The sequence below is a fragment of the Ambystoma mexicanum genome, chromosome 2q (genome assembly GCF_040938575.1).
Source record: "Ambystoma mexicanum isolate Mex_15411 chromosome 2q, UKY_AmexF1_1, whole genome shotgun sequence".
In the NCBI taxonomy this organism is placed as follows: Eukaryota; Metazoa; Chordata; class Amphibia; order Caudata; family Ambystomatidae; genus Ambystoma; species Ambystoma mexicanum.
In genome coordinates this window covers 729,644,854-729,671,723 of record NC_090924.1, presented here as the reverse complement: position 1 = coordinate 729,671,723, position 26,870 = coordinate 729,644,854, and the positions used below count along the sequence as shown (strand labels likewise).

Genomic DNA, 26,870 nt, shown 5'->3' with positions numbered 1-26,870 from the left:
AGAGCTCCAACAATCATACTTGCAACAAATGGACCATGAGAGAGGGGGATCCAAGGAGGAGAGGACGGTGGTAACCAAGAAAACTATTGGGCGCTACCAAAGGCCGAATGACAGCAACGCAGTTATCACAACAACGGTACACGTTGCAAAAGCATTCTTAGACATATGAGGCAATGTCTGGTTGCCCTAGGCAATGGATCGAGAGAGCAAGCCGCAGCACGGCTTCAGTCTCCCCAGCAAAACGGAGCAAGTGAGTCTGCTCATACACGCCGATATTCCGCAAAAAAACATAAACGAATAAATATAGAGGAGGAGCAGCAGCAACGGTCTTGGCATTGGATTATATGAGCCGGATACAGAAAACTGCAAAGCGAACAACGGGAACGTGAGAGAAGTCAGCTGGAAGGATGCCACTAATGGACGGCAACTAGGTATGTTACCACCATTGAAAAAGGGGGACACTAAATAACTGCTATGATAAAGGGCGGATAGTTGATACAGCAACTTGCAAATATAATATGGAGCAAGATAGACATGGAACATTCATGTCCAACGCAGGGGATCCAACCAGCCGCTAAAGGGACTCTTAAGCATCAAGCCCAGCCAAATACTACCTACATTTGACACAAAGGCAACAAGGAGAGCACTTCCATATAGACTCTCACCTGGACACTTTCATAGAATAGAACCCAGTGCAGTCAAGAACTATCGCACTAAACAAGATACCTCACATGTTTTGCAGGCTGCCGGGATAGTAGCAAGAAATACACAGCCACATCTGAGCTGCAAAATACTAAGGGCGGACCAAGTTCCTGACTTCCAAATAGACACAGCAGGATCCAGCACTATGAGGTAAGTAGGTTCACAGTTGAGTTTGAATCCATATTGACAGAATATAATAAGGTACGGCTAACAGCCTGCCCCACACATATAATCTGAACTTCACTTGACACACACATATTCTCTCATCACACTCTCCCAGCAGCAGTCGACAGTGGAATGGACATTGAACAACAAAGGGAAAGAAAAACAGCAGAGGAGCAAGAGGAATGGGGAGCCGCAACAAAGAATGTGAGGCAATTGCTAGCACACGTACACTTTGAAGGCACTTACTAACCAAGTAATTTTTTATGTTATTATTTTTCAGGGTTTAGCAGTAATGAGAGGTCCTGTAGAAGGTGGTCCAATCATCATTCCGCCGAAACATCAAACTAACAGAAAGGGTCATTTTGATCCCCTAGTTACTACTCCAAGATAACACAAGAGAAAGCTTACTTTGCTATTCTCTGAGACGTAGACCCAGTTATAGAATAATGATATGTTACAACAGCTAGACATTCAGAGACATTTGTTGTCCAAAACAACTTTGTGTAAAATGTCATTGAAATGTTTAGAGGAATCACAATACAAAAAAAGTGAAAGATGGGAATGTTTTCAAAATCTTGACCAGATTGTTGAAGTTACAATGACTTTTTAAAAAAGATATGTTTGTCCATTCGCAAAAATAGATGTTAAATCATGCATATCTGTAGAAATGAAATCGGTGTGCTTATAACACATGGTTGGAAAGAAATAATAAAAGCCAAAGGAATGAAAGATTAATAAAAGAAAAAATATACCAATAAATAAGAAATTTGGTTTTGATATTAAACTCCAAGAACCAGTATTGATTTATTGGAATAGATATACAAAATAACTGCATGTAAACTAAATGGAAGCTTGTTGGGCATACCAGTGTAAACAAAATGGGAGGAACTGAAAATAAAGTATAAAGAGCAACAAAGGACAATCAGACAAGGCAAGCGCAGACGTGAAGAAGCAGGCGCAGTCAATCTCCGATGCAGGAGATTTTAATCTTGCTGGCTGTCCAGCAGGAGAGGGAGGTGAAGAACACCACTGAGAAGCTGTGGGAATTCTCCAGGTCACAGCTGTAAGGAAGGCATGGTATCACAAGTATGACAGACACAAATTATGTAGTTCAAGGGTGTTTATTGAACTATTATTGGGTTGGAAACACACCTATCTAAACCTAAATTCTAATGATGGGGGCAAGCTATGACCATCAAAACAAAAGAAAACGCAGTCCTAGTCATGTCTTGTCAAATAAAAAAGGGCCTATAGTACAAAACCTATTGCCAAACCTTACTTTAAAGAACAAAAGGGTGTGGGGTGTTACAATGTATAAAGAAACCAGTGGAAGATAAACAAAAGGTCCATGTGGTTTGGGAGTTCAGGATTACTCTCTGGCGGAGATCTTTTTCGACTGGGCACCCACGTGGTGCCAGGCCACTCTGCTACTTAGTATTGAGCACTCACTTCTTAAAGGTACAAAGAAAAACATTTATCGGCTTTCTCCTTTTACTTGTGTCTTTCACCAAATACCTTACATGACACTTTGTTGCCGCCCACAACCTTCGCTCATACGCAGACCGGTTCACACAGTTGCCTTCAGCTCACCGGCAGTATGCAAGGTTCGGCTTGCGGCTTTGATCGTGAAGTCGAGGACGATATCCTGGCGGCTGCGCTTCTCCCCCGGCCTGTCCAGTCAGGGAGGAGGGCCCCTGGTATCTCAGAGGAACCTTACAGGATCTTGTGAGAAACCTGAAGGTGTCTCACCCGCTCGTCCCCGGGGATCTGTCACCCAGGTGGCCAAGACATGGCCATCGCTTTTGGATTCAGTTCCCTGGGGGTGGACCAGTGCAGGCAGGGGGGGTATCACCTGGATGAGGGGTCCTCTGGGAGTGGAAGAGGGACACCAGAGTGTGAGATGTGGTATCCCCTTCCCAAAAAACACGTTTTCCCCATCCTACCAGGTAGGATATCTAGGAATGCAACACCCCTCCCCCCCCCAAACACTTTCTCATGGACAGTTGACTGTGAGCGACAATGGACTAACACCAGAGCCGTATACCTCAACACCATGGACAGGCAAAGACAGGCAATTACAGATTACTACACACACCTGACTTCCATCACGCTTCCCCCACATGGATAAAAGGCAGAGTAAGAAAGCACACGCTGAGTAAGGCAAACCACACCAGGAAACAGCAGTTGCAAGATGGCAGTTTAATATAAGGAGAAAGACGGCAAGGAAGGAAGTACCCGTGACCTCTGAAGACCGTTATTTACGTCAGCCTTGGAAAGTAAGAAACCGAACACCAGGAACTAAGGCTGATCAAACTTGCACAGTGTGTCGGAGGGGGCTTGCTCGCTTCGATAACCAAGGTGGGGAGGGGAGATTGCCGCTGTGGTACTGTCCTTGGCTCCTACAACAAAGCGGCATCAGAAAAGACAGTGGGAATTTGCAAAGAGCAAAGACATTTGAGCTTTGGGGAAGATAACAAAAGATACCATACACATAGTGGTCGGCGCCACATGGGTTCTCCTTCAAAAGTCTCTGTCAGGTATCCAATTGATGCTGGGTGTGGGAAAAAGGAATAACGAAATTGAAGTGGTCATGCAACTGTTCAAGCTGAACCCTGTGAACATTCGAAAGTCTTCGAAAGGTTACGATAAATCATAAATTGGTCCGAGCCCCCCTGAGGGAGACTAAATTGACTGAAAGAAAGGGATCTCAACCCGGCAGAGGAGGATCTGGGGTGAACCATGAGTCACCTGAGAAAGAATTCTCTGAACATTGGTTTAAAAGGGCTCCGAGCCCTGGAAGAGGGGGATCCTACTTGGATTTTAGGATCTGAGCCCGGCTGAAGGAGATCCATGGTGAACACCCAACTTTGAGTACATCTGAAAGGAAAAGAACATTTACGTACTATTTTTGCACAGCTGGCACTTTTGGGTCTAGAGACTTACAGGTAGTAAAAAGGCTTCGACCCAGAAGGTCCTGAACTGAGAAGATTGAACTGTATCCTCGTGCCGCAGAAGCCAGGGTGTGTGCTTTGCTTGAGTGAACCGCCTTGCCTCGTGCTGAAAACGTGGGGCAGGGAGGCCAACGGCCCAATTATCCCCAACATATCATTTTGTGAACACTTCTTTCTTTTTCATGAACTTCACCCGACACTATTTGTATTTGGCGGTAAGGATTGGCAATAGGTTTTTTAGTATAGGCCCTTTTATTTGGATGAGACTCCACTAGGACTGCATTATTATTATTTGATAGTCGTAGCTTGCTCCCATCTTATATTTATGTTTAGATAGGCGTTTATCACACCTTTGAGAAAGTTCAATAAACACCCTTGTACTTTGGTCACTTGTGTCTTTCTTACTTTGATACCATGCCTTCCTTACAATCTGAAGGCCTTTCTTCTTCGCCACACACGTCCTGTTTCCGAGTCTTCAATATCCCAGCGATCATTTGTCAAACAGGTCAAGCGTACTTCTCTCCTTGGTTTCTCCCCGTGACTTTTCATCTGGCTTCCTCAATTCAGCTGTGGCCTCGAATAGCTTTCTCCTTCTCTGGCTCTCCTCCATCCTCGCCTCGCTCGCTGCCCTGCTGCTCCTCGTGTGCTCTCGTGTTCCGCCTTGTATCCGTGTGGGGAAGGGTAACGGGAATGGGGTGTGAGTGGTTTAGGTTAATTGCCTGACTCTGCCCGATTCTGATGTCGGGACATGCTGCATGGAATGGCTGGGTGCAAGTCTGTTTTCTCCCAGAGTGCTCAGTCCCTGTAATTGTGTTTGTGTATGAAAGGGTGGGGGGGGGAGTCAAATAACACATGGACTGTGGAGGGACAATCGGGAAGGGGATACCGCGTCTCCCCATAGAGTGGCCCACTCCCCACGGGCCCCTCATCCAGGTGATCCTCACACACTGGTCCACCCCAGGGAAGTCGATCCAAAAGCTATGGGCGTGTCCTGGCCACCTGAATGACAGATCCCAAGGGATTAGTCCTTGAGACACCCTTTGGTTTCTCACACGACCGAGAGAAGGAAGAAAGCAGAGCTGTGCAGGGAGACGCCATGTTACGGATCCCGACACAGGGAGAATCCTGAAGAGCCGATGAAGCCAATAGTGGTCTCGGGGAGCTCTGGTGATGTACCAAGAGCCCTGAGGAAGGGGGGGGGACAGAAGACCCAGAGGGGACGCGGGGCCGGGCGTCCGAGACGCTTGAGTAGTTTTCAGTCGGCCCGGTGAGACTGAAGCAGTTATTAGGCCTAGCCAGTGCCAGTAGTCCCTTCAGCACCATCTTCCTCATGTCAGTGGCAAACAAAAACCCACGGACCACCAGAGAAGGGTCAGGGACCCTACCACGAATCAGAGTAGGGTCTGGGATGCAAGAGTAGATACTGAAGGTATCGGTGGATATATTCCTCATCACAGTGGGAAAGAGAAAACCACTGACTACCAGAGAAGGGCCTGGGACTCCAACAAGACTTGAGACCTTGCTAACCATAGATCAGAGTGGCAAAGTGTGCATCAAAACGGAAAGCAGTGACAAAGACCTTTATCAGCAATACCACGAGAAGAGTGTCAGTCGCCTGGTACCAAATCAAGATTTTTGATAAAAGAAGCCAGGGGAAGGGAGTCATTCCCTCTGGCCTTGTGTTGAACTGTATCAAACATACCGGGAGAAGGGTTTAATTCTCCCGTTATTGAACCAGGTGCAGTATTAAAGACGCCATGGGAAGGGAGTCATTTTCCCTTGCCTTGTAGCAAACTCTGCAAAGTCATCCAAAGAAAAAGGGATGCATTCTCTTGGTCCAGAACTAAGGGGCACCAGGGGCAGGGAGTCACCCGCCCCCTGGTTTTACTGGACATTGTACAGATCCATACCAGGAGAAGGGAGTCATTCTCTTGGACATGACATTGTGTAAAGACTGGCTGAAACCTGCAAGCCAGGGGAAGGGAGTAATTACCCCTGGTATTTTTGTTGTGAGAGAACATTCTTTCTGAACCCTATCAAAGAAGCAGGAGAAGGGATCCACTCTCCTTAAAAAATGAACTTTCAGTTAGTTTACCTTTTAGTTGTAGTGTGAGGGACATAAGTAGTTTGTGACACAGGACGGTGGAAATTACTTTGACAGACATTCTGACAGGACCCTTTAGTATTCGATTTGAGGCAGGGAAACACCTCTTAGAAGTTAGGGATGGTGAGGATGTTTATTTCTTATATAAAATAAGTCTCTAACCAAAATCACACCACCTTTTGTGTCAGCTTTGGCAACCTTACAGCGTGTAAACATTTCCATCTGTTCCTGTATGGCAAACCATTCACGATTATCATGGACCATCAGGCACTCACTACCATCTTTAGTAATCCTGTAGTATGCATACTCCTGTGCATTGCTCGGTGGGGTCTTCATTTGCAAGATTACAGCTTTACAATCATTCACAAACGTGGAAAGAGGCCACACTGACAGACATCTTATCTAGACATCCAATCAAATCGATTTCCCGCAAACCATCCATTACATGCAGATGCATCAATTATATAGTTCAGCAAGCCAAACCAGAATGCACATCTGTAGCTGAAATTGTAAAAACATATGCAGCAGGATCTGGTACTAACTCGCAGAATCTTGTACTAACTATAAGATGTCTTGAATTAGGAAAATGGAAGCACATCAACACATGGATACAGAAAGCCCTAGAATCAGATCATCAAAACCAAGGACCCTAGCACTGATGAAAGATGAGCTATCAGGTCTTTTGACAGCATATTATTGAAAGGAAATCGCATTTTCCTTCCAGCACTGTTACAACAAAAGGTTACAGGCATTGCACATTAAGGACATCGAGGGATTGTTTCTACCAACAAATGCTTCAACAGAGTATGGTTTGCAAAAATAGACTCACTCTTAGAGTTATAAGCAATTGCGCCATCAGCAAAACCATAAAGCTAGGCACCACCCAAGACCCCCTGCAAATGACGCTGCTATATGGGAAAAGGTAGCAATTGACTTCTTTAGCTCCAATAGTATCTTGTAGGAGTATTATCGGTATCTGGAAATTGAGATTCTAATCTTGATTTCTGCCTCAGTGGGAATACCAGCACTGTACAAGACATTCTGTACAAATGCAATACCAAAAATAGTAAATTTGGATAATGGACCTCGGTTTACAGGCAACTCCTTTTGTGTATTTTCTAAATATATGGAATTCCAGCATCATCATATCACACTGTGGCCTCAAGCAAATGGCACCGTAGAAAGATCCATGAGTAACTTGAAAAAATCATTACAGATAGCACATCTAACGAACAAACCTTTTGAACAAGTAGCATACAAACTGCTGAGAGGTTACAGAAATGCACCCAACAGCACGACACAAATCAGCCCTTCATCAGTAATGTTCAGGTGACAGATTCGCAAAAAAGTCCCTCAACTCAATGGACCTCAAGAGATACAGGTTTATGATGAGATGCGAGAAATTGATATCATAGCCAAGTCAATCATGAAGAGGTATGCAGATGACCAGGTGAAAAAAGAATTCAGGTTTGGACGTTGGGGATAAAGTAATGGTACTTCAACCCATTCTTAACAAAGTTCAAAGGCTATTTTCTCCTGACCACCTGACAGTCACAAAGAAGAAAGGCTCTATGTAACAGTCCACAGTAACCAGAAACTCGTCATTCGTCAAATCGACAGGAGACAAATCTCCACACAAGTCTGATACTAAGTTAATGGAGATTACTTCAGGGACGATCAGAAGACGTGATGGTATTTGTGGGCAGTTAACAACAGACCACAATGTTCAACGACAGGTCGCCAGGAAACAGACCTCACTGTATTACAAGAAGGCCTTGGAGGGAATCGAAGAGATGAATTAATGACTTGTTCTAGTTTCATGTGAGAATAGGGCATTCATTCTGTCATGTATAGCTCTGCTATGATAACTAATGAAAACTAATAAGCATAACTAGGAATCCCAGAATGCAGCGAGCCACACAGTACAGGATGCACCATTCACTGGAATGGCACAAGGAAATACACATTTCTACTTCCCAACCACCAATTGGAGTCAGGAGTCAGTGGTGGGAAAGAAGCCGACTAGTTATCTTTGTTTGCTTTTTAGCCAGTGCCAATCTGCATTTGCTGTGCGGTTTACACATTTGGGAAAAGCTAATCTACAAGTCCTCAAAGCAAACTGCAGTTGAATGAACTGCCAGGGCCGGATGGGAGGTATCAGACATGTTATGGGACCACTAAGCTTTTTTTGGAATGGAGCCCCCTCTTTTAGCTCCATCTAGCTAATCAATTTCAAGAGAGAGTTCATTCATGGCCTGCAGGACCAAATTACCCTTCACGCCTGCTATTTGTATTTCTACATTTCCATGGGGAAAAATTAAACTTCATTATACAGACCCTCCAGGATTAAAAGCTTATTTTTTATTTGTTGCAGCATTTCTGGGTGCGAGATAACTCGTTTGCAAGAAAGAGGTGGTGTGTACAAGGCTGTGAAAGAGCCTGATTGTTAATATTTGCACCTTTTTTTTTATTTCGGTTCTTCTATCAAGTTAATATAGTCCCAGATTTGTTTGGCTCTACATTTATGGTTTATTGTACAAGCCTATTTTATATTAATAACTTTATTGATTGTTATCGTTTGTAGTGGTGTAAATATTTTCCTTCTATGTTCTCCAATGCCTCAAGCTCTGACCTCCCACCCCCAAACTCACCAAGACCCCTTACACTCACCAATTCTCCATAAGGCTGGGAGGGTAGCTCAGGGACAACACGGTCTGCCTTGGAAGCAAGACACTGCAGAGCAACATAGGTTTGAGTCCCAGCCCCTCACTTAGAGACTCGCCTCCAGTATTGAGCGTGTTATAAAAGATTAATTAATAACAAACCCCCAAACCACTCACTCTGCCAGTGATGTGCATACTTACATGCTGAGTCACACTGCCAAGCCACACATCACACTCCATAGTCCTTGCAACACTCCCAATCATGCTCTCAACACACACCTTACGTAATCCAGTTCCTCCTGCAGTGTACAGACTCATTCTTAATCTTGCACATTTTCTCCCAGTTTACCATACTCTTCCCCCAGCCTTTCTCCCAATCTGCAGCTTGCTCCCTCAATTATGTCCCATTACTGACTATTTCAGAACCACCCCTCCCTCTCTGGCAAGCACAGACTCTGCTTTGAGGCCCATCGACTATCCCCCCAGCCCCCCCCACTCCCCGTTCACCGCTCCCTATCTGGCCTATTGATCCCATCATGACTAGTTTTCAATTTTTAAAAAGATGTACATTGTTTTTTGTTGAAAATTGCCATTTTTGCAAAAACTGCTGTTTTGGTGTGAGTTTTTTAAAAGCAGCAGATTTTTTTTTCGGTGTGCATTTGCCAATTACTGCTAAATTGATTAAAGCTGGGTGATCTGATTATGGTGTAAGGGAGCAAGATATCTAAAACAAGGCTGTATGCTATGCTTAACAAGTGCAACAACAAAGGTAAAGTGGGTAGATTTAATAACAGGCCAGTATCTGTGAAAGGGTAGGAGGAGCTGGGGAAGTCGGTAAACCCGCTCAGCCTCTTATCCCATCTGACAAAATGAATACAATTTCTGTGGAAAATATTTTCTGGCTGGATTTTATGATTGGCCTCTGCCTCTAAGAGGTTGGTAGGCATTGAGAAGAGCCAGTTTAATGCTTGATGTGCCTAAACCATTAAACTTTCATGCTCATATTAAATTAATTTGGTTGGGCAATAATGATATATGCTATGGCATTTATAATGCGCCTGTGCACAAGTGTTTCTAGCTGCAACAAGACAAGGAGGGGCAAACAAAGGGAGGACAAAACAACGATTTTACTAGGACTTGTCATTAAAATCACGCAAGTGCGGGAAAGGGGGGAAGTGCATAGAGAAGCGACTGCAGGGGTTGCAGGAACAGACCCTTAAGTGCTGTGGGGTGGATATATATTTTATTAGCAAGTGTCAGTGTTGAAAGATACTTCATGATGTAAGGAAGAGGTGCTCTGGGGAGGCCGGGCCCTACTCGTGCACACACCCATGAATGAGACACTGAGTCAGCTTAAGCGTGAAAGCAACTGGCGAGTAGGAAGCCGCTCGCCCTTTTTTATTAACGGATTACACGTGATCACAGCTCTCCTGGTTAGACATGTGACTGCACGGTGACTTGCTGAAGTCACAACATCCTTTGCAAAGGGTACAAACACAAAAAGTTAACCTTTATAACTACGAGACTCCGCTCCGAGTTCATTTGTGCAGCTAGCCCTGGCCACTCGCACTCCTGCACTGGCGTGCACGGGCCTTTTTTGCCCTCTTCTGTCTTTTCCGCTCCGCTGCCCATGAGTCGCTTGCTGGGGGTTCTTGCAGTTGCTTTGTCATGAAGATTACCTCTTCATCCTCGTATTCGTACTGGACTAGTGCTACCACTTCCTTATCGTTCCTGCCTTCCTCTCCATCCTCTTACGGCGATGAGTGTCATGTTGGCCGCTATTTCGGCCCGCCCATTTCTACAGGGTTCAGGCTTGTTGACCGCAGTGATTGACGCCCGGGGGGCCTTGTAGAAGTTGGAATAATGTCCTGCCTTGTGACACCGGCCACACTGTCACCCCACCGCCGGACCAGGCCCTACATGCAGCAACCCCCTCCACAGAATTCTCAGTCTCTGGGGTGCCTCATCCTTGCCCTTTCTGAGCGTGGCTCCACTTCCGGCCTGTCACCGGAGCGGCCTTCTTGCTCTGGATCCTGATGGTGTGTACCTCCTTCACTTGCATCCCTTTCATAGCCATCTCCACCTCGGTCGACTGCACCTCAGCAAGCTCTTGGGCTCTTGCTAGCTCTAGGATTTGTGCCAGAGGAATTCCTGCTTCCTTCAGGATCTGGGTGCGCAGCTTGTTGGACCAGCATTTTTGAGTTACCCGGCCCTTCAACTCTCCCTCTTCGTCAACAAATGTGCATGTCATTGCCAATTGGCGCAGCTGGGTGTCGAACGTGTCAATGGACTCAGCGGGCCCCTGAGCAGCCTGTCGAAGCTGGAATCTTTTGTAGTCAATGTTGACCATGGGTGCAAAGTAGTTGGACAACACCCTCCCCACAGCTCGATACGCCCCATTGCCTGGAGACAGCACTCTGTACAGCTTAAGAACCTCGCTCCTTGCAAAAACAGCAGGAGTGTCTTGTTCTTTGCATCATCTATTACATTGGCCACTTCGAAAAACATGTCTAGCCTCTCCAGCCAGTGCGCCCAACTCGGGCCCAGGGTCGCTGGATTCGCCTTCATATCAAACGCTGGTACCGGGTGGCTGTGAAACTACGTGCCTGCAGGCTCCACTGTACCCCTTGGGCTTGGTGTCTGAAAGTTCAGAAGCCCTGGGGTTGTGAGCCCACCCCCTTAGGCATCGGCACCTTTGCCACTTGTGGCAAACTTTGAGCCCTGCTGCATGATCGGTACCTGCTGCACCTTATTTCTGCACAGGCGTGCTCCCCTGGGACCTCCTCGGGCCTCGCCGCATGAGTAGCCTTGTGACTGAGGGCCGCGGCAGGTGGGTCACCACACCTCGACAGTTATCTTTGCGGGGTGTGCCCTCTGGGGAGTGGGGCCTGCCTTGGGGCAATGGTGTGGGCTAGACATTTGGGGTCTCCCCTCCTGCTCTACACTCCTCTGGGCCTTCCCGGGTAGTAATGTGAGACTGGGCATGCAGGGCTTTCCCTGCACTGAGCTGTGCCTAGTAGGCCTGTCCTTAAGTCCCCCAACAGTGCACAAGCAGTCTCTGGAGGAGAGCTGCGACGAGCGGGGATATGGCTCCCTTAAGCAGTAGGCTCGGGGTCCCTGGGTGCGGCCACAGCCCACCTGGTCGCTGTCTTTCTTCTATCGGCAGCAGCAGTCACACGACATGCTCCATCTCACTGGTGGCTGCCGTCTGCTTAACAGGGTGCCAGAGATGCTGGATTCCTTCTGCGACCGCACCGTACGGCACTCAGTGGGAGCTGCCTGATAGTGCGCCAGCTGACTTTTTATTGCCTTTTTAAAAAAAAATCCTTCCTTCAGTGCCTGCTCCCCTGGTGCTTCGGCACAACGGTCGGAGTCATGCACCCGTTCGGGCCCTCTTCGGGGAGTCCAACAGGCCGCCTCAGGCCGGGAAGTAGGCCCACTGCGGGAGCCATGCAGCTCTCTAGGCACCTCTGCACCGTGGACGCCACGTACATGCTGGGGAGACCAGCCACACCTGCGGTTGAGAGCCCCAAACACAAGGAGCCAGACAGTGCGTGTACTATGCGCTGAGTAGGCCAGCGCACACACGGGTACTTGTAGACCCTCGTTGCCAGTTGTTAAAGACTCCAGGGAGGCCATGCCCTACTCATGCACCCACGCATGAATGAGACAGTCAGCTTAAGCATAGCTCTCAACCTGTCATGGCTCGTGGCAGATTTAAGGCAAAGGGCCCCGTGGTCGGCACCTGACACAGGACCCTAGGTGGGCGGGTCATGGAGGCGGTGCTTTGGGTGGGCGGAGTTCATTGTGGTCACAAGAGAAGGGCGATGGGAAAGAGGAAGAAGAAGGGCGAGGGAGACAGAGGGGCAAGGGAGAGGTGAGATGAAGGAATGAGAACAAAGGAGAAAGAAATGAGTAAAGACGAGGAGACTGGGAGAGGGAGTGAGAAAGATTATATAAAGTGAGAAAGAAAGACAACATAAGATGGAAGAGGAAGTCGTGGGTTAAGGGGAAGGGCGATGGGGTGAGAGAAGAACACAGGTGAGAGGATAGTAGAGAAACAGATGAAGAATGAGATGGGGCGATGGAGGGGAAGGCAGAAGAAGGTGGGCAGGACGAGAAAGATAGAGAAACAGAGGTAATGAGGTGGGCCCCTGATGGTGGCCCATGTGCTGGCGGGGAGCCGGGCAGCTGCTATACGCACTGCTGCGGTCCATGAATTCCCCCTCTAAGCCGGTGTAACGTCACTTTTTGCTATGTGTCAAAAAATCCTATCCTGCTGACTGAGCATGCATGCGCATGCTCAGTCATTACTTAACGGATAGGATTTTTTGACACCAGGAATGTGGTGTGCCTGTCTTTCTGGGGTCACAGGGGTGCAATACATTTAACTTTATGAGAGCCAGGCTCTCTTAAATAACAGAACACAGTGAAGCCGTGTTACGAGCGACTCCAAAATGAACGGAAAAAGCACGGACCCAGCGGATGATTCGTCCTGAACACAGCAGACACTTTGTTTCATAAACTCTCAAGATTCTAATAAGCGCTAAATGTGCAAACATATTAAAGAATCCATAAAAAATGTATGTGTATGTGAACTAAGTGCATTATTAATGTGATTATAATGCATTTAGCTCACATACACGTACATATTCGTGATAAGTCCTGCTGACTGTGCATACGTACTCATGCTCCGTCATTACTGAAAGCATAGGGTTTTTTCACACCAGGAATGCTGTGTGCATGTCTTTCTGGGGTGAGGGGGTTGGGGGGAGGGTTTATTGGGTGCATTACGTTTAACTTAATGAGAGACAGGCTGACTAAAATAACACATCAGGGTGAAGCCGTGTCACGAGCAACTCCAAAAAGGGACAGAAAGATCACAAACACGGCGGTCACTGGTATTGTTTGTCGCTTGCAGCCAGGAAGCATGTCTACATCGGAGAAGAACCGAGGGGAGGTGGGGTTGCATGCACAATTCTAGGCAACCTCGTCGTAAAACACTGGCACCAGAAAGTAGCCCCGGATGGAGGGCTCCTGTGCACATTATTGGGTCGATTCTACAGGCCCTGCTTCTGTAGCTCTCCGTAAGCCCTCGCCCCGCCATCAGTAGAGGTGCCAGATGAGCACAGAACAGCGGCCGTAGGTAGAACTATTGTAGCTCGAAAGCACGGCACCGTAGAGCCAGAGAAATGTGAGAATGTGTTTGGAAACGCAGGCGCTGCGTGTGACAGGGATAGAAGCAGCAATTCATTTAGGAAGACACCATTAATGTTTTAAGAATACACAATCGTGCACAGACAGAACATTCAATGATGTTATCTGTTGACAATGCTGTACATTAATCCGCGAGAGCACACCGCTATTGGGTAAATATATGTATAGAACACGTGGATGCCCGTCCCCCACCACCTTCCAGTTCCGTGAGCGTATAAGAAAAATTACAGCAATTCTTTCGAATTTTACCCCAAAAGTAAAAATGGAACATGCATGCAGGAATGTTTTCCCATGTGTTGTGACATACTTACTTTTGGAATGGACGCCCGAAAGATTTCGAATGTGTTTTCAGTGCGCCGGTCTAGTGCACAGGAAGGGGCCAGAGCCCTCTCGACACGGGCTGTGCGCCAATGTCCTTAGTGCTATCTGCAAAGATTGGGTGCTATGATCCTCGAAGAGGAATTCTGCCTTGAGCACGAGGCTAAATATATCAGCACAGGTTTCTTGACGTGCAAATGCTCCACCTTTAATTTAACATGGCGCCACTTAACAGCAGTATCATTGTCCATTGAGGTTGAGGGCTATCTGCACTGCTCATGTTTTAGAGTAACTGCATTGGCCATGCATCCTTCTCCTTGCCCACCCAGCCGACATTAACTTGTGCCCTATGTCATCCCCTCGGCCTCGCTCTTTGCCCAACTTGTCTGAAACTGGCCTTCGCAAGTGGGACCCAGATTTCTTATGAGCTACTTGTATGATTTGTGATAGCTCGGCGAGTGAAGCCATTGCACCCTTCTTCTGTGTGTAGTCCCAGGTTCCATTGCCGGTGTAATAATAATCCTGGTTCTGTGCATTTAATTGAATATAACACCCCCTTCCACCACCCAATTATTGTGGTAGGTGGCAAGTGCTGCATTGGAGAAGGGACAGGGTGTTGGTGACTGAATTGTTAGTGTTCAGAAATGAGTGGTGATTGAAGTGCTAAGTGGGGTAGGGGCGTAGTGAGAGTAGAGTGGATTTATAGATTTGAGGGATCATGATGAGCGATTTTCAGATGACAAAGTTTAGAAGCTATGGCCTCAAGGAGCAGAAATCAGGGCATTATATTAGACCTTTGCTGAGCAGAACAGGGTGCATGTGCTTGTGGGAGGAGGCAGCACTGACAGTGCGCACAGGAGCCTGTCCGCACTTCGACTGCATGACTCCTAACTCAGCTGTGGATGGGTTCTCTAAAATGGGCTGAGAGGGGTGGGCACAAGGCACCATCTCTAACAACCTGGGGGTGTTTGGAGCGCTCTCACCCAGAGATACGTTGGTGAGTGGGTGGTGTCAAAGAAATACTTAAGAGCAGTCTAGATTGATTGCGAAAAGGTGCAATTGCAGATGCTTTCAAAACAGTAACCTCACTAACTAAATATATACGCCTTATTGCAATATGTCAAATTGTAGGGGGGGGCTTTCAACTAAGGAAATGTATTCTACTTTTTGGTTGTGTGGGACATCATAGACCAGTGGTCATGTGATGAATCAACTTCCGGGGCACCAGTGGTCCAGGTTTGAATATCGGGTTCTAAACCATCAACCAGCCCCACACCTCTAGTACACCAGAAGGGATCTGAACAGATTGGAAACACAAATAATGTATACATCTCCTCGTCTAATTTTGGTAACATGGATGGAACGGCAGGCTTATCTCCGGAAGGTCGTGGATCGTTGGTTAGTTGCAACACAGCGAACATACAATTATTACCCAATGATAAAAGGGACTGTCCAGTCAAGGTTGTATAAAAAATATCTACTTTATTATTATTATAACAGACAGTTCTAGCACACTACAAAATGCAACCCACCCTGTAAAGGAACAGAGGACAGACCGTTTCATGAAGGAAAGGGATGGACTATGGATACTGACAGGAGGGTGGTCATAAATGTCACTAGGGGCCTTTGGAGAAGGACCGGGGGGACAGAACCAAAATGTACCTTGTGCTTGAGATGATCTTGATGCTCAAAAGCAGCGAGTCGGTCCCAGTATGCTTTGCAGCTCCTGCGACAAAGTTCAAGACAGAAGACAGCTGCAGGTATCAGGCAGCAGGCAGTTCGGCAAGGAAGGCTGGATGGATGGCTACAGGCTGGCCTACATGGTGGCTCGGGGTCAAGAATCGTTTCTGTGCTGATTGGCATATTTGGATTGCTGGTCAATGCGTCTCGGACGGCTTTAGTGACTGCAGCGTGACAACAGTCAGTGGTGCAGCCGGTCGTGATTCGAGTGCTAGACTGCCTCGAAAATATCCTTAAAAGATGGACGCTGGTTGATGCTCGTCGTGGCACTCCTAGTTTCTTCCCATGGCTCGTGTCGTCCTTTAAGGCGCACAGCCCAAAGCTGAGGAGAGTGTTTGCAGGCAACAGCCTTGTCCTTTATTCAGAGACTCTATGGCACTTACCACTTAGGAAGCTTGCTGGCAGAACCTAGCAGGGTACGCTGTGTGCTGGCTGGGTAGCAGTTCTGGAGCTGCTGGACGGGTCCTCTGAGGTCGGTATCTCCCTCTGTCCCCTGAGGATATGTTTATGGGAGGGATCTTGCTTTACTCTAGGAAATCCTGGCCTTCCTTTACTGGTGGAAGCTGTACGGCAGACTGTACCTTCAGCAATTGTCCAAATTGTGTCAGGCGGATAGCTCACCTTGGAAGCAAGATGACATGGTGCAACACAGGTTTGATCCCCGGGTCTGCGCTTAGAAACCTCTGGGTATTAAGCATGTTATAAATACCCAATTACAATGAGTCCTTCCTTACTCCTTTTGAAGTCGTGAGATGATCTGCCAAAAGAGGGGCTCAACCCTCTTTTAAAGGCAAATGGGCCCCAGTGATTGGTGCAGGCTAAGCCCACCTTAATGAACCAATCCTGGGCCCCCACCAACAATCTTCTGTTATTCGTGACATCATAACCAGAGAGCTTTTCAACGTGAACGATAAGGGGTAACAACATGTACTACTAAGTCCCACCCATCTTCCTGTCTATTGTGGATCAAAGTGTCTTTCTGGTTAATTGAGCTATCTGCGACTCCTGATCAAAGTGCAGGTCTCCCTTGAAGTTTGTGGCGAGAATACACTTTCTGTCTCAATCAAATCACATACTTCTTCCCTCTGAAAGGGGGTTCCCTGCAGGGGTTGTCTACTGTAAACCGTTGTCCCAGACACAACATTCACTGCACTTCATACAGAGCGTGGGAGCAAGCTTCAAGCTGACACATTCCATAACAAAGAGGTGTTGGTGTTTCCTGTTGTTTTTGTTAGTTCTGTGACCAGGCCTCTTCACAGACCTACCTCAATTCATTCTCATTAGTATGTGCTGCCACTACACAGAACTTTTGACAATAGAGCAGGGCGGAACCATGGAGCCTTTGATATTTAATTGGCCATGGCAGTAGGAACGTGTTACCTTCCCCCCTTCCTGAGATGCTTTAATGTCCCCGTTGCTGTCACATTCCAGATAAATGTGACGGGGAGGACTGTGCCTGTAGGCTGTCCCCCCCGGAGTACACTTGACTATGTGTGTTTTTTTTTTGTGTGTGTATGCGGTGAGCATAGGAAAATGTGTGCGGATTAGCCCCACACATTTTCTGAGGTTGATCTCCCATCATTCTACTTCTTACAAAATGTCAAAAAAGACCAGGCGAGCGCACACTGCCTGTGCAGATGGTCGAATTCCTCACAGGTCATATGCTAAGTCCTCTTGAAGCAAAATATTTACAGGTAGGCCATCAACCTATTCCTGGTCATGAGGTTAGCTGGGACATGTAAAGGGGTGCATGTGCTATGTCGAGCAATCTCTTCCCCAGGGGTTCGTTTGAGGGACGGCATGTCAAGAGGCCACCTTCCCCCACTCTTATGCATACCACTAAACCAGTTTAGCCTTGAAGAGTGGGCAGGACAAGCTTGGATGTTTTTGAGGGGCATTCTATTGAGGTCAAGATGACATTTTGGGCCTCATCAAGAGTTGGGCGGAGTTGAAGAAATGCAGCAGTAACGCTATTACCGCTGCCAATCACGAGTTTGCAGGAAACTCAGATCATTCACCTCCAGCTCTGAGCTGAAGGTGAATGTGCTGACCTCCCCCCCCCCATTTTCCACAAAATTACCGCAGCACAATTAGTGCCGTGGTAATTATGCCTAAAAATGTTGCATTGAGATCTTTGGACATAAAAACAAAATGGAGATTTACCCAGTAAGAAGTTGTGGTAACGCTAATTGTGTTGGGCGGTGTCCCCGCGGATTTACTGCGGGGATACCTCCCACTCGTGATTAGGTCCTTACTTTGCTAGGAGGGTGAAAATACATACCAAGGAGGACAACACCACAAGCATTTAAAAGTATGGGTCTGCGGCAGGAGGAACAAAGAGGGTTCAAGCCACTTCTTTGAACCAATTGTCTCAGATTATTTAATTGCAGGTGGATAGGAAGGAGCATATGTTTCAAACGTGAAGAGGAATCTAAAAGTTATGCGCACATTGTTCTTTATTTAACGTTCAACGGGATTAGGTCATGATGCCGACTCAAACACAAGCGAAGAACACAAAAGTATGCTAGTCAGGTAACACAATGGTGTCCCCACCAAAAACATTTTTTTTTTTGCAGATACCCTGATTACTGGACAATTACCAACACACTTGTTCTGTGACCAAATCGTACAGTTTCTCCTCATGGTGTATGAAATGGAAGGACGATCCTATAATTTAGCCAACCGCGCGTTGCTCCCTGGAACTTGGAGTTCCATATTAAATTTGACATATAATAAATACTACAAGCTCCAAAATGCAGAAGCCTGTAGCGCTATGTAAAGGCAGAAATTAATACTAAAAGTGTGCAGTGGACCTCTGCTGCACCAGTCTGTATGCAAACCTGTCCACACTGGCCTCTTGGTGGCCCCAACACCTAACACCTAGTGGTGAGTAACCAGCCATGGAGATTCACCGGCTTGGGGGCAAAGGGGAGGGGCGCCTGGCAAATGGGAGAGTGTGATAAAAGGGAGGGCATGCTGGGGTGAAGAGGGTGACGGGAGGCAGCAGGACATTGGCCGAATACTGGGGCAAGGTGTGAGGGGCTGTCCAGAGACCAGACTGGATAGTGGAAGGCAGGGAAATGCTTATATGCACAGGTTTGGGAGTAATAGCCCTTTTTGTTTGCTGACTTGAACGGTGAAAGGTGTAGAGTCCCTGGGTAGTACTGCTGCTGCCTTTCCAGGTACGTTTTTAAATAACTTACATTTGCTTTTATTTCCCATTTTGCTTACTTATGGCAACTTATTCAAAAGTCTTTTACATGGTTGGAATTGTGCTGTAGAATGACCAGGGCAAATTGCCTCTGTGATGTTTGTGTGTGTCCCCCACCCGCCCCAGCCCCTCTTGTCCCCCAGGAAACTCTTTTTACTGTGACCATAAGATGGCCATAGAGAACGCTGCCATTAGTGGACCTCTGCTGCACCAGTCTGTATGTAGACATGCCCACATTGGCCTCTCAGCCCTTGTGGATGTTTCTCCATGCCCCCGTGGGCTCTTTCACACATGCACGTGTTCTCGCATCCATCCACCCCCACTGCAGTACATGCCCAGGTTTCATCCCTCATGTTGGGCATTCAGAGAAAGCTTTGATGTTTAGCCTGCTAAGGTCGATAAATGAGCACCATACTCTGTTGGTAATGAGCAGCGCTTGGAAGCCAGTAGCGCTATGTAACTGCAAAAATGAATACTAAATAAAGTGTGCAGTGCGTGCACATGCTCAGTCATGACTTATAGTTAAATAGTGGGGGCTGGTCCGCCGAAATAGCAGAGGCATCTTTGTACAGGGGAAAGCAGTATGGGTAGGGGAGGGGGTGCTTAGGGCAGTGTCTACACACCTCAGCTATTGTACATCGGCCCAGGGCATGGGTGAGGGGGTGCCCGCGCCTTAGATCTTGTTTTATGTGGTCGAGGCTCAGTGCTGCCTGGATGAGCCACCTCCCCCAGCAGTAACATGAGGTGGGCAGGGCAAAGCATGCTGATGTCAGGGAGAAGGGAGCGTGTGCCTGGCGTTCCACAAGAACCTCATTCATGGGGGATCTAGGCTGGGCCGGGGGTCTCATCAGGATCGAAAGTCAGAGAGGCAGGGCCCTTTTGTTTGAGGGGCGATTTTCTCACACACCAGTCTATATTTACACAATAATCTGCTTAGCTCATTTTGCCATTAATATGCCCGCCGCCATTAAGAAATGTACCTGCAAATAAAACGCCTCTTTGAAGAAAGCACATCAGTGTTTGGGCTGCCGTAAGAGGGCACTCTGCACCCCACCCATGTGTGACAGCATTCTGCCGGGAACTCACGGGGGTCTCAGTCTCCGACTCTTTAAGCAATGCCCCATCTCTCTATAGGCTGCTACTTCCTAAAGCGCCTTGAACATTGCCCCCTCAGCACACACACGCTGGCTGGGCATGCGGAAACCTCCACCGAGCTCCGTGAGGATCTTGCATCGGGAGAGGTTTCAATCCACTTGGGTATGTCATCAAACTGAAAAAAGAGGAATTGTTTCCATAAACCTCTTACTCCACTTACCCCACTTTCCTGGTACACGGGCAAATGCCTGCTCTCGGTAGGATTTTCTGACGGGTAGGAAAAAATGACAGGTCAGGCTGTCCGATTTTCCTACCCCATCACTTTTTCCTACCCCTGGGTGAGTTGCCCAATGCCTGCTCTCGGTAGGATTTTCTGACGGGTAGCAAAAAGTGACAATTCCTGTCAGATTTTCCTACCGCGTCAGATTTTCCTATCGGTAGGATTTTCTGATGGGTAGCAAAAAGTGACATTACACCGGCCCGAGCCTCTGACTCACCGGGGCAGGGACGGTCCCTGTCCTGGGGCAGGGACGGTCCCTGTCCTGGGGCTTCCTCTGGGGCAGCCCCCACCTCCAGGGCGTGCATCAGTGCAGGCGGCACTGCACGGACCCGCAACCTGTGTGCACTCCATCCAGCCAAAGGCAGGCGTTTCCCTTCACCAGTGCAGGTCGTGATGGGTGAGTGGGATGGAGTGAGGCTTTCTCATTCATGATTGTCCCCAGCTCAGGGTGCTTTTCAGAAGAAAAGCCCACCAATAAAGAGTGTCCCCTTCATGGCTTCGGACTGTATGAAGCGCTTAGGGAAGGAAATCGTGGCACTCGCGAATAAGACAAGAAACTCGGCCCATACTTCGTGCCCTGCCTCCAACACAGCCAACATGTAACTCATACCTGATGGACTGCCTCCCTCCCCATCCCCACAATAACAAACGCACACCGCAAACAGTTCTGCTCCTCTTTCACAATTTTGGGCTAAACTTTTAACGCTGTGAAAGAAGGGCAGAACAACGCACACACGACTCAACTCGCACTGGAGTGATCACAACAGAAAGGGCCCTGTGCTATGTTGAAGGGGCGGGCCTGGCACAGGGGGCCGGTCTCCATTTGTCTGCATGGCGACCGTTAGATTCGCCTCCGGCTCGTGGGTGGGTGAAAACACCCAATTTTGTATTTGGTGGGTGAAAGCCCATTGATTCCTATGGGCCTGTATGGAGCTTGGCGGGTGAGAGCTGAATAAGTGGTGGGTGACACCAACCAAAAGCGTGCGAGTTGAGAGGTATGCCTTAAGAGTAAAAGTAACCAGCGAGCTTTAAACGGCTTGCCCCTTTATTAACAGATTACACGTGATACAGCCGTCCTGGTTATCGTGCTGTTATCGCTTCGGGTATCAACACGTGATTGCACGGTGACATGCTGGAGTAACAAGAGGGGCGATACCTTTCTTTGGTGGAAACCTATAGTGTCCTATTACCATAAATCCACCTGACAAGGTCGCAGAAATCGATGTACGTCCCTCTTGATCCTGCAAGAACGCTCGCTTGGGTGGTGGTGAGTTCTCTACGTAAGGCTAAGTCCGGCAGCCATTCTAAGCGTGCAGTGCAGGGCGTACCGTTGAATTGTGGATGGAATTTGGGGCCACATCCCAACCAGTTCTGAATCTACATTACATGGAACGCAACGTCTAAGTCACGTGATGTGGTGGGAGCGTTGCTAAGGCCGTTCGTCTAATGGGAGCTTGTCGTACGCTACCTTTCCAAGCTCCAACTGAGTAGAACAGAACGTGTGTATGTCTCTTGTGTATTATCTATGGATCGTGTGTGCCTGCGCAGCGTGAAGTACAGTTGTTGTGGACTTAGGTAGTACATTCACCCTCGGTGACCTATCGGTAGCGCGTAGTGCGCCGTTTCGCAGCCATGGAGCTGCTATCGTGTTAATGACTTGTGTTTATGAAAACGGATCGTGTTTAGTCGCAGAGTGAAGAGTAGAGTTGAAGTCGCTGCTAAAGCACAACCCCACTGATTGAAAGGGACTTTCCACGTCAGTCCATGTCTGCTTGACGAACCTGATTGTGCCGTTCTGCAAAAATGCAGTGTTTTTACAATGTGCAGGAGAGAACGTGATTCTGAACGTGTAAGGTCACATTGAATGAAAAATGTGTTATCTTATTCTCGTAATGATTTCCTAATTCTTACGCAGTGCTAGACTTTAATTTTTTGTTCCAGACTTATAATGCCCACTATGTTTCTATTGCACGTTTTCTCCACTTTCTCCCTCATTAACTTCCATGTATCCGTTGCAAATGATCAAATATCTTGATATTGGCCTCCTAGGTCAATGTTACCTTTGTAAGATACAAATATGAAAAAATTGTAGTTAAGGGACAGTTAAGGTGATCAGATTTAACGCAGAAAAAACCTTGAAATTCAGTAGATCTGGAAAGTGATTAGCTTAACTATGCGCCCCAGACCCCCCGCCCCGTTGATGTTCTCTAGGATCTAATGATTTGTTACTTATATAGCGCCTACGCCTAAGTGCTTTATATAGAACACATATACATACAATATCATCCATATGGAGTTGGTCCTCGTTTATCCACCTCAGAAGGGTGGAGGGCTGGGTTGGCCTTGCCAGGATTCAAATTGCGACCTGCAGATCACACACATCGCAGCAGCGAGCGCTCAACCCACTGAGCGCTCAACCCACATAGCTATCTTGCCAGCCTCTAATTTTGTCATTGTGAATCTGTTATGTATGTGCTCAAGGGCTTTGCAACAGGGGGGACGCCGAGTTAAGAAGATCATCACTTCCCACATCTGCTGATTTCAAAAGTTTTCTTGCGTTAAATCTGATCACCTTCGCTAACTTTTTTTTCAATTAATTTCAAGGGTTTTGTTATACCATAGTTTATTCAAGGGCCACTAGCCATGCCCTTTGGCCGTGACCACTGTACATGTTGCTCCAATAGGTTTCTTTAGGGCCCACTAGCCGTGCCCACTGAATATTATAATACACTAGGTTTCTTTCAAGCCCACTCGTCATGACATTCGGCCGTGGCTGCTGTACATGTTGCACTAATAGGTTTCTTTGGGGCCTAATGACCAGGGCCACTGACATGAAGACCCATTTCCCCTAACTGGTAGATGTCCCCCTCATTTATTTATTTTCCTCAGTTTTAATTCCCCTGATAATTACCATTGTAATCTTGCGCTAATTACTGCTTTAACGCTAGAAAATGAAAGTCATTACAGGTGCTCCCCATGTTCCGCCTTCCTTTTTCCTAGGTCCCCCTACGCACCTCAGTTGATTATTTTTTTATTATTATTTTCCCCTCCCTAGCCCCCTCTCATTACTCCCTTTGCTTCGTGTGACACATTTTCATTCCCAAGCGTGTCTTGCGTTGTTACCGCTGTAACCTCGTGGGATTCCCTGGTTAATGTGAAAACGCCCGAACTGTAACTGGTTCCCCAGACCACCCCCAACTTTACATGATGTCCTCTTTCCCCCTCCCCACCTCTATCCTTACTTTACTTTAAAACATTTGTAATGCGCAAGCCATGGACCCGTGGGCATCAGGACACCGGCAAAGACATAAAAAAGAACGGAGAGCCAGAAAACCAGAAATTAAAATTAGCTGGAACTGTCAGGGTGGATCAAGCAAACCACCACGTTTTCAATTTTTTCTTAAAGGGATCAATAGATTTCTGGCTTCTAAGATCTGAAGGAAGATTGTTCCAGGCTTTTGGGGTTGCAATGTGAATAGCTCCTTTTCAACCTTCTTGGTCGTACATCTAGGAAGCATCAAATAATTCTGGTTACTAGATCTAAAGGATCTGCTGTTCACTTTTTCAAAAATGAGATCTAGCAGATTCGAAGACATTAAGCCCTGTCTGCATTTGAAGGTAATGACTAAAAGGCAAAAGAGAAAACGCACCTCCACTGGGAGCCAATGCAGTGCTCGTCTAGCAGACGATACGTGGTCACGACGGGATAGACCAATGACCTCCCTAACTGCCCCACTTTGCACCACCTGTAGTCTATTGACATCAGCTTTGCTAAGACCAGCCAGGAGGCTGCAGCAGTAGCCTATTTTAGACCCAACGATTGCCCTAGCAATTGTCTTTGTGTTGGCCTGTGAAATATAAGGTCTAAGGTATGTCAAGAGTTTGATGTAATAGACCTCCGCAGATACAAGGCTTCCAACATGGGATTTTATATTCAGCTGTTGGTCAAAAACCACACCCAAAGTTTTTACTTTCTTTTGGGAGTAATATTGACATCACAGAGTAAAAAAATTATTATAGGATGGACCAAGCTTAGCCAACATGGACTGAGTGCCGACAATAAGCCACTCAGTCTTTTCCTTGTTCATTGGCAAGTTATTCCACACCATCCAATTCTCAACCAAAGTATAAACTCTATTCAATACCGTCTCATCCTGGTAGTGAGTATCAATAATGGGGATGACACACTGCGTGTCATCTGCATAGTTGACAAACAGCACGCCCTCCTGCTCCAGAAGGATGATGAAGGGTGCCATGATATTATATAAGCATGGCGATATACATGCACCCTGCGGGATGCCGAATTTAACCGATACTGGCTGGGCTGCAGCCTCCTCATAGAAGACTCTACTTTCTCTGTTGTCCAGGAAAGAGGCAATCCAGCAGACCGCTGCTGGTGAGAAGTTGGCAACTTCTTCCAACCTGTTGACCAAGACTGAATGGTCAACCAGGTCGAACTCGGCCTACAAATCCAATAACAACAACATGGAGGATAGACCCTTGTCTACAGGTTCCAAAAGCCGAGATTTCAGGTCAAGGAGTGCAGACCCTGTTCCGTATCCCTGTCTGAATCCGGCTTGGTGACAGTTGAGAATGGGGTAGCTGTTCAGATATTGAGAAATCTGCACATACGCAATGCGATCTAATATCTTCAACAGAAATAGCATGTTTGTGATAGGCCTATAATTGAGCAGCACCTCGGTGGGTAAGCCAGGTTTATTTTAGGACGGGTGTGACCCATGCCTTTTAAGTCAGCTGGAACATGTCCATCGGTGAGGGAGGTGTTCACGAACTTACAAATAGCTTCTAGCAAGGTTGGGGGGGGCATGTTCTAATTATCATGGCGGAGCAAGGGTCGCCTTTGCATCTGGTAGCCTTCAACTGTTCCACTACGACTGTCAACTCATCAACCGTAATGGTGGAGAAGTTAAATTGGGGGATGGTTGCACATCTTGCAACCAACTCGTTCCCAGAATCGCTAGACGCCAGAGAGGATCCTCCTTTTTGCGAACTATCTCTGTTCTGATATGATATGATAGGTTATTTATAAGGCACTTAATACCCAGAGGTTTCTAAGCACGGACCCGGGGATCGAATCTCTGTTGCTCCATGTCGTCTTGCTTCCAAGGCGAGAACGTTGCCGCTGAGCTATCCTCCCGTGACCGGTGGCGTCCAATTTGTTTTGCATAGCATCCTGGATTTCCCGGCAACAGGGCACATCCTTAACTAATTGACTAGCATTGGGCTAGTTGGTAGTTTCTTGCTCTTTTAGTATTTTAAACAATTAGTTGACCTCAGATTGGGCGTTCTCGATTCTGCAATTTAAGAAATGTTTCTTGGCCACAAAAATCGCTGATTTGTATAACTTGGCAGCAACTTTTATATGCTGCCAATGCACCTGGCAAACAATTTGACTTCCATAGATGAAACAGTTTAAGGGTAGAAGATTTAAGTTTTTGTAGCTCTGGTGAAAACCAGGATTTACTTTTCATCCCTTGCCGACTATGTCTAAGAGGTGCTAGGGAATTAGTAATTTTGTCTAAGTTGGATACAAGAGGTTGGGACATCTCATCAGAAGAATCAAGAGGAGAAAATTATTGGAGGGGCATAAAAGAGGTTCAATTCTGTCCTGCGTAAGCAACTTTAGGTTTCTTGCCAAGGAGCCTCGTGTTCTCCTACCTTTTGAGTTTCCCTGGGAAGTCGGCCTGGATGGTAAAAAGAATAAAGGCATGTTCAGACCAAGGACAGGAAGATATCTGGAAATCCCTACTTGTGACATTAATAGTAGACAACCAGTCTAAGGTGCGACCGAGGCATTGAGTGGGCAGGCACATTTCTTGCTCAAATCCTAAGTCAGCTAGGGCCAACTCCAGATCGGATGCCAGAGTGTCCTCCTTATGACCCAGCCAGTAGTTGAAATGCAGAATAAGAAACTAGAATTAGGCTTCAACTTGGATAGCAAATAATTAGACAGAGCTAGAATAAAATCCTCAGTCAATGAGGGTGGTCTGTAAATGAGGAGATTAAGGGTTGATTCTGCATTGAGACCAATTTTCACATGCAGGGATTCAGGGTCTGTCAGCATAACCTTCTGAAATCGCAAAGGTTGAGGGACGGGCCAGCAACCGTATGCCCCCATGTTTCGGCTAGGGCACACAAGTCAATGTTATCTTCGATGTAGGTAGCCACCTCAAGTGCGTGTTTGACTAAGGATCTAGTATTAAGTTTCATGCAAGATAGACTGTGAACTGGTGTAATCCTGCAGTTAGCTGACGTTGTCCTGGCTGCCGCCCTCCTCGGGGCTTACGTGGCGAGTCTTGAATCAACAATAGGTTCTGTACAAACCAGAGGGCCCCCCCCTCCTAAAGATCTGTGGTCAAGCAAAATGTTTAGAGATGTGATTTCAATCTTTTCCTTTTCCAAA

At 47.1% G+C, this 26,870-nt stretch overlaps 1 protein-coding gene across 7 annotated transcripts in view; it reads left to right on the top strand.

Annotated features, from left to right (window-relative positions):
* Positions 1 to 26,870, top strand: part of CNPY1 (canopy FGF signaling regulator 1) — a 514,332-nt gene that overhangs the window by 15,281 nt on the left and 472,181 nt on the right. Inside the window, exon 1 of one of the 7 annotated variants that reach the window (XM_069647950.1) lies at positions 21,330 to 21,441. The exons of 1 other annotated variant lie outside the window; for it this stretch is intronic. Coding sequence is in view for 2 of the 6 variants with exons in the window: in XM_069647944.1 (XP_069504045.1) it covers positions 21,669 to 21,713 (45 nt within the window). In the remaining 4 variants the exon portion in view is untranslated. Of the gene's footprint in view, positions 1 to 21,329; positions 21,442 to 21,596; positions 21,714 to 21,838; positions 22,022 to 22,101; positions 22,296 to 26,870 lie in introns of those variants that run through there. 5 more of the 7 variants (XM_069647944.1, XM_069647947.1, XM_069647951.1 and 2 more) reach the window with 5 other exon arrangements.